The sequence below is a fragment of the Mastomys coucha genome, unplaced genomic scaffold, assembly GCF_008632895.1.
Source record: "Mastomys coucha isolate ucsf_1 unplaced genomic scaffold, UCSF_Mcou_1 pScaffold21, whole genome shotgun sequence".
NCBI lineage: Eukaryota > Metazoa > Chordata > Mammalia > Rodentia > Muridae > Mastomys > Mastomys coucha.
Genome location: NW_022196904.1, coordinates 110,040,971 through 110,049,729, shown reverse-complemented (window position 1 = coordinate 110,049,729; position 8,759 = coordinate 110,040,971). Strand labels below are relative to the sequence as shown.

Here is an 8,759-nt window from a genome sequence, read left to right as displayed (position 1 = left end):
TTTTGGTTTTGGTTTTTCGAGACAGGGTTTCTCTGTGTAGTCCTGGCTGGCCTAGAACTCACTCTGTAGACCCGGCTGGCCTCGAACTCAGAAATCGCCACCACTGCCTGGCCTGATTTATTTTTTATATGATACTCAAAACACAGAAAGCAAGGAGCAGAAATTGACAAATGGAAGTATATGAAACTAAAAAAATATTTTCAAAGCAAGAGGAAAAAACATCAAGAGTAAAGAGATCGTTTACCAAATGGGAGAAAATATATGTCAACTATTCATCTGGATTAATATACAGAATGTATAAAGAATTTTGAAAAGAACTTCACAGCAGCAAACTTCCAAAAAACAAGCGACAACCAAAACTAAAGGCAATCCCATCACATACAAATGGCGGGACTGGAGAGATGGCACAGTAGTTAGGAGCACGGGACACTCTTTCAGAGGACCTGAGTAGATTCCCAGCACTCACATGTTGGCTCACAACCATCTATAACTATAGTGCCAGGGGATCTGATCTCTACTGACACAGGCACACATGTGGTGCACAGATATACATATAGGCAAACTATCCACACATATAAAATTTTTAAAAAATATACAAATGGCATAAATATATGCTAAATTAGTTGTCGATATATTAGACATTATTTCACTCCAGTTTAAAATGGTTATTATCAGCTAAGCATAGTGTCACACACTTTTAAATCCAGCATTCAGAAGGCCAAAGCAGGTCTATCTCTTGGAGTTCAAGGCCAGCCTAGTCTACATAGAAAGTTCCAGGTCATCCAGGTCTACACAGCGAGACCCTAACTTTTAAAAAAGGAATGGCTAATGGCAAAAAGAAAAAGTCAAAGTGGTTGATGTAGAAAGGGCTCCCACAGTCTGCAGGCCAGCATGTACACTAGAGAAGCTGCTGTGGAGAAGGCTGTGCTCTGACAGCTCCTCCAGAGCCTGAAACCAGAGTACCAGTAGATCTAGCTATTTTACTGCTGTGTATACTACCCAAGGAGACAGATGTCAAAAAGATACTCAAGTGGCCTAGCTTATGGCAGTGCTACTTACTCACAGTTGCTATGATATGGAACCAGCCCAGGTGCCTATTAATGGATGAACGGATAAGATATATGGTATGTATATAAAATGGAATATTAACTAACTAAAGAAGAATGAAATTCTGACAGAAAAAAAAACCACAGTGGATGGAACTGTAGAGCACAGGTTCAGAGAAGTAAGTCAGAAAGAAAAGTACATACCACATACTTTGCTCTCTCTCACATGTTAAGTTTTTTTGTTTAGTTTTTTAATAAGCTTGAATGTAGAATGAGAAAGGAGGGTGGGGGATTGCTTTAAAAAAAGGCTAGGCATGAAAAGTGCACATGGACTTCATACTCAACTGCAGCAATACATGAAGCATCTGTTGGCTTGCTTGCTTCTGAGATGGTCTTACACAGCCCAGGCTGGCCCTGAACTTGCTATATAGGCAAGGATGACTTTGAACTTCTGGTCCTCCTGCTTCTACCTCCCAAGTACTGGAATTATAAGTGTGCATATACCTGGGTTGTTGTTGTTTGACTTTTTCTATTTTAACATTTATTTATCTATTATATGTGTGTTGTATATGTTTGTGTAGGTGTGTATGAATGAGCATGTTGTTTGAGAATGGATACTAGCAATATCTTCATCATACATGTTCCCTCTCTCTTTTTTTTTTTTTTTTTTTTTTTTTTTTTTTTTCGAGACAGGATTTCTCTGTGTAGCCCTGGCTGTCCTGAAACTCACTTTGTAGACCAGGCTGGCCTCGAATTCAGAAATCCACCTGCTTCTGCCTCCCAAGTGCTGGGATGAAAGGTGTGCCACCACCACCGGGCCACGTTCCCTCTCTTTAAAATTTATTGATTTGTTTAGTTAGTGTGTATGTATGTATGTCTGAGTGTATGTATGTATACAATGAGTGTATAGGAGCCCACAAAAGTCAAAAGGAGATACCAAATCCCTGGGGACTAGAATTACAGAAGGTTATGAGCCACCAAGTGGGTGATAGGAACTAAATGGAACTGAACCTGGGTCCCCTGCAAGAGCAGAAAGCTCTCTTACTGTTAAGCCATCTCTCCAGCCCTCCATCTTATTTTTGGGGACAAAGTCTCTCTTATTGAACCTAGGGCTCACCAACTCACCTAGGCAGGCTGGCCAGTGAGCTGCAGGGATCTTGCTGTCTCTGTCCCATAGCCCATGCCCACTCCTAAGCACTGGGATTATAGATGCACGATGTTGTATATGGCTTATCTGGGTACCAGGAACCCTCACACTTGTGTAGAGAGCAGTTTAGCAACTGAGCTATCTTATAGCCCCTTGTTGAGTTTTGTTATTGTTGTTGGTTTTGTTGTGTTCTGTTTGTTTTGACTAGTTGGTTTTATTTATTTTTGAGACAGTCTTATTCTGTAACCCAGCTCATCTAGAATTTATGGCAATCTTCCTGCTTCAGCTTCTAGCTGCCAGATTTACAGTCTGAGCCACCAAACCTAGCTATTAAACAGAGCCAATCTTTGGCACAAATCTACTAAGTGAAATGCTTTCAACATGCAAGCTGTTAACATTCAAACAACTTCACTGAAAGGAACAATGTCCCTGTCCACAAATGAGAAACTCCATTCAAATCAAATATGGTAGGCCTGGCATGGTGGCTCATGCTTCTAACTCCAGCTACTCAAATTAAAAATATTTCAGTGTTTGGGAAGGGTGCTGGGAAAGGGTGACACAATGCTGAAAGAGACCTGGCATTTACTTACATGATAACAGTGAGATAAACAGCCAAACAGTAATAGTGTTCCTGTCCCAGAAGTAACATGACAAGGGCGGCCGCCCCTTCTAGGGAGAAAGAAATTAAGATAACCTTATAGTAACCGTATTTCTTCAGCCAGGACTGACCTAGAAGTACCAGGCACTGTAAGGAAAGAGATCAACACTGTGTTAAAGAGGAACCCGCCCCACCCGTTAGTCTTGCTTACCTGTGATGACAAAATCAGCCTCTCCTTACAAAACTAAGTTGCTCTGGATTACAACACCTGTTGCATTCACAGCTTAGACTGCCTTGATCAGGGTTTGGTTTGGTTTTGGGATGGGGGTCTCACTATATGGCCTCATCTGTCCTGGAATTTACCATGGAGTCCAAGCTTAGCCTTGAACTCTCAGTAATCCTCCTGCCTCAACCTCCCAAGTGCTGAAATTACAGGTGAGCCACTACACCCAGCTGTTAATTCATACACTAAAAATGGAAGGGCTGGGGATGTAGATTGGTGGTTGGAAGCACACACTTGGCTCTGGGTTCTACCTCAGCAATGCCAAAAAAAAAGGGAGGAAAGAAAAAAACGAATTTAAAAAAAACCCAACAACTGCAGGCATTAATGCTGTATGAATATTAAAGAAACAGCTTCTATTTCCAAATAACATATCAACTACCCAGGAAATAGAAGGCTCATCCAAGACTTAAACACATACACAGTTTACATTTGGAAGTTAAAGCCAGCACTAACCCAAGGCTGGTCGTTACTGATCATCTCATCACGAACACTGTGATCTCAAATGCCCCTTCCCCTGAAATCAGAAGTCTAGTACACAGTAGCTGTGTTGTATCCCATTTCTTCTGGTTAAGTGTTATACACGTTAATCATTCTAACATAGTCACACCAAGGACTTTCTTCTTTTATCCTTTTCTGCATTTTTGCTGCCAGTTCTGAAGACACCCATTGTTCTAGACTAAAACGTCTGTGATATGTGCACTCATGCGCATTCACAAAGTTCTGAAAACATTCTTTGTTTGCAACATGAAAAGTGCATTGTTTAGTCCAGAGAAGTTTCCACTAACCAAACGTATGTACATACATATGTATGTACAAGAAGAGGAATTTTGTACAATGTAAGCTGTCGTCCTTTCTCCTCTGGCCCACTCTTTGGCTTACTCTTCTACTTTCAAGGAATGAGAGCTCATTTTCTAGAGGCTGAAAATAATAGCTCAGTGACTGACAAGATCCAAAGCTTCTCTTAGAGGGAAGCAAACAAGCACCAGGAGACCCAGGATGCTCCTTTGTGCAATTGTCTTAGAAAGTCACTCTCATTCACTAACCAAGATGAAGTGGCTTCGTCTAAGTCTCTAACACAGAAACATGCAGGAGGTCAATAATGCAAGGAATCTGGGACAGAGTGCAAAGTGCAAGCTTTGGAAATCAGAGGCTTTATATCTAAATTCCAGCTTTGCCACTTTTAATTGCCTGTGTGCTCAAAGTCAAACTTCACCTAAGAGACATTTTCTAATTTCTATATCTTCTCTCCTCTCCCCTCTCAATTTTTTGCTCTATTTTATTGCATTCTACCAATGAGCACTAACCCTATCACTCCCTCTTCTCCTTATTTAAGCCCATATTCAATATGTAAGACACTCAATAATGTATAGCTATTATTCTTGTGTCCAATATGTACAGAGACCTGAGCTAATGATATTAGTACAAAAGTTCATAATAACAGAAGAGAAAAACTTATGTCTAAAAGTAAAGCCTTCCACAGACAGAATCTAGCTTCCTTTTTTATATGTCCACCTGAGCTAGAGTCTTCAAACAGCATCTCCCACCTGAGTGTCAGCAAAGTCACCCACAGAATCTAAAGCAAACCAGAGTGAGAAAGGCAGTGTTGTAGCTTGGTGTTTAGCCTGAGCCAGTCATGTGGGAGAGCAGGAGCTGGCACTTCCAGAGGGTCGGTCACCTGTGTGCTGGGAACCCTCTCCAGTCACCAGTGTGCTGCCCTTTAGTTGTTCACATGGTGGCTGTGGTAGACAGGCCTCATTTTTGTTTTAGTTTTATAAATGAAGATAATGAGGTACAGAGAAATTGAGTGGCTCCCTCAGGATCACATAGTTAAATAGGGGAGCCACATTCTCCCTTGAGAGATTCCAAAGCTATACTCTTAGATGTTATTAATCTGCTTCTTTTAAGGGAGCATGATGACTGACTGAACTCTTAAACGGCTATTAGAGAAAAAAACTTGATTTCCCCAGCCATACTCTCCTGAACACACTGGATTCCAGACGATGAGCTGCGGTAGGCCTGGGTAAGACGTGTGGGAGGAAGACCACAAATGTTCTTTTATTTGTTTATTTATTTATTTATTTATTGAGATTAGTTCTCAGTCTATAGACTAGGCTGTCCTGGAATTCATGCCAATCCTCCTGCCTCAGCCTCCTGGGTGTGGAGGTAACCATGTGTGCCATCAGACCTGACCTGTCTTGTTCTTTCTTTTCTCCTTCCATTTACTCAGTCTCTTGAAATGAATTCCACTGTGCAGTCAGCCTCAGAAAATGGAAACCATGTCCAATGATTAAAGTGGGTTAAAGCCATTTAGTCAAACATTGACAACTCTCATGAGCTGTCACTTTTGATACCATATTTTATGCAAGTATTATTTACCTAGAAATGAAGAATACATTAAAACAGTTTTGTATTTCATATGTTCTTGTGGGGGATTGAGGAAGACGGTTGTTGAATTGTTGGCTGTATTTAGGAAAAGACTAAGATAAGTACTTACTAGCTGAATAGATAGCTTAGTGGGAGCACTGACTATGCAATGTGGTCCAATCCACAGTACTATGAGAGAAAGAGCAAGAGAGCGAGGGGGGGCTACTCCTGAACATATATTTGACAAAGAACTTGTATCCGGAATATACAAAGTATTTCTGCAACTCAATAATATGACTAATGTACTAATTAAAAAGTTGAAGCAGGGGCTGGCGAGATGGCTCAGCGGGTAAGAGTATGGACTGCTCTTCCGAAGGTCTTTAGTTCGGATCCCAGCAACCACATGGTGGCTCACAACCACCCATAATGAGACTGGACGCCCTCTTCTGGTGCATCTGAAGACAGCTACAGTGAATTAAGCTGGAGCGAGCAGGGCCCAGCAGAGGTCCTGAGTTCAGTTCCCAGCAGCCACACACTCATGGCCATCAGTACAGCTACAGTGTACTCATACACATAAAATAAAGTAAATCTTTAAAAAATAAAATAAAATAAAATAAAAAGTTGAAGCAGGGTCGGGCCTGGTTAGTACTTGGATGAGAGACCGCCTGGGAATACTGGGCACTGTAGGCTTTAAAAAAAAAAAAAAAGTTGACAAAATAGTTGAATAAATAATATACCAATACATCTTTAAATGACTGAATAGAGCAAAAATATACATGCAAAGGAAGCCATTTATTTCTTCCACAGCTTTGCTGATGCTTATATTCAAAGCCAAATATTTAAAACATTGGGCTATGGAGATGGCTTGGCAGCAAGCCTAACCACCTGAGTTCAATCCTTGGAACCTACATGAGGAAAGAGAGAAACGGTGCCTCTAAGCTGTCTTCTGACCGCCACAGACCACCCTGGCACACAGAAATAGTTTATGTGGAGCCCTGTACAGTGACTGGACTATGACTCTGAGTGTTTGTTAGTAAATATGTAACAATCAGTAACATTTTTATCTCCTCGACAGCTAAGAGTTCATCTTCAGTCCCACTAGGAAAACACACGGAGAGTCTTCACACATACCTGAGGGCAGATGAAGCCAGACCCGTACATGATGCTCCTCACGGAGGAAGAGAGAGCCTCAGTGGGAATGAGGTTATCTACAAAGATCATCATGAAGTTGCTCAAGATGGTCAAATGGAAGACTTGGAAGAAATTCATGATGAGGAAAAGGTAGAAGTTCCTCTGAGGCAAGATTTGTCTCATCAGTAAGATGGCGGAGGTCCCTGCTGATTCCTGTTCACTCTTGGAGAGGACATTTCCTCTTTTAAATTCAAACTGTCTCATGTGGAACATGCCACTGTAAAGGCTGACAGATGCCAGGAAGGCAATGATGACAGCAACGGCTTGAAAACTGGGCAGGATTTCCATGTTGTGAGAGGCAAGGCCACAGAAAAGGATGCTGGTGGCGCCCATCAGGGATGCCACCTGGTTAATTCTGGTCAGCTGCAGCCTGTTCTCATGCCTGGGGGAAGTCTCTGCAAACAGTTTGCACTGGGCTTCCTGCACCCAGGCGTGGGTGCTGTCAAATGCGCACGGGGAGACTACCAGCTGGAGTCCAGTAAGGCAGTCACTTTCTCTATAGTGTTTCCAAGGGAACCAAGGGAGCAAGAAGGCCACTACATGCAAAAGGCCTCCAAGCAGGGAGCAACGGTAACTGAGACAGCAATTGTACTAAGAGCTCATGCGGAAATACCCACTCAGGACAGTCAGAATATTCCAGATCATTAAAATTACCTAGGGAGAAGCAATTACACGTGGGATTACTTTGCGAAGCTGTTAGTAGTGTAAACTACTACATTAAAGCTGAGAATGACTCCTGAGGCTGAGTACATGCCTGTAATCTCAGCACCTGGGAGATGAAGGAGGAAATCATGGAGTCCAAGGCCTGCCTGAGCTACACAGTAACCCAGAGAGCGGAAGGGACAGGGAGAGGGAGAGAGGGAAGGCAAGAAGCAGGAAGAAAGAATTCCTGGTATTTTTTTTCTTTCTGTTTTTAACTTATAAGAAGCATTTAAAGCTGAAAAGTCTCAGTTTCAGTTGAAACTAACAGTGCTGGGTATGGTGGTGCATGCCTTTGGTCCCAGCACTCAGGAGTCAGAGGCAGGTGGAGCTCTGTGAGTTCCGAGGCCAGCCTGATATACTTCAAAGAGAAAGCCTGTCTAAAAAACCAAACCAAAACAACAACAATAATAATAGTGACAATATGCTACTGAAAAGCCAAGTATGTTTCAACTATAACACAAGTGTTTGCACATATTTTGTCAAATCCCTAAAAACCAACACTCTCCATGATAGTGGAGAGTTATTTCTCCCAGCTTACAAAATTAGATACCGAGGATGGAGAAGGTCATGTAGCTAATCAACCAGAGTGCCATGGCAACCCCAGTGAACTCAGAACATGTCTCCCACTGTGGCACACAGGGCCATACTTTCTCATGGAATGCAGGCCCTTCCTTTCGCTAAAGGTTTTTATTTATTTAATTTATTTTACATCTATGAATGTTTTATCTACATGTATGCATGTGAACCATATATTTGTCTGGTACCCATGGAGACCAGAAGAGGTTATCAGATCCCCTGGAACTGGAGTTACTGATAATTGTGAGCCATCATATGGGTGCTGGGAACGAAAACTAGATTTTCTAGAAAAGCAAAAAGTGTTCTAAATCAATAAGCCATTTCTCTTCCCTTCCAAAATACCATTTTGCATATCTACATTAAGAAAGGTTGGCCAGACAACACTCAGAGGAAGCTCCACTCCCACGCACTCTAACACTCACAGGATCAGAGGTGAGGAGGATATAACATCTGTCCAACACTGGGAGTAACTGGGACCAGCAGGATTAAGCACACAGGAATTCCACCAGCCCAGTGGCTCAGGTTTCTTCCAGTCTGTCTGAGCTGGTGCCCTGAGCAGACCTTGGGCACAAGCTCCAATGCCAGTCCCACAACACCCAGAGGAAGCTCCACTCCCAGGTGCTCTAACAAACCTAGGGTCACAGAATCCCAAAATCACAGGATCACAGAGACAGCTTGACTCTGAAGAGTTCTGACACAACCAGGATCACAGGAAGAATGAGCTCCAGTCAGATTTAGCAAGGGCAGGTAACAGTAGAGATAACCAGATGATGCGGGGCAAGCATAAGAATATAAGCAACACAAACCAAGCTTACTTGGCATCATCAGAACCCAATACTCCCACCATTGCAA

General features: G+C 42.3%; 1 protein-coding gene across 1 annotated transcript in view; it reads right to left on the bottom strand.

Annotated features, from left to right (window-relative positions):
• LOC116102900 (transmembrane protein 180-like) overlaps positions 1 to 8,759 on the bottom strand; it is a 31,221-nt gene that overhangs the window by 11,792 nt on the left and 10,670 nt on the right. Inside the window, 2 exon segments of the mRNA XM_031388156.1 lie at positions 2,784 to 2,938; positions 6,570 to 7,283. Coding sequence (XP_031244016.1) covers positions 2,784 to 2,938; positions 6,570 to 7,283 — 869 coding nt within the window.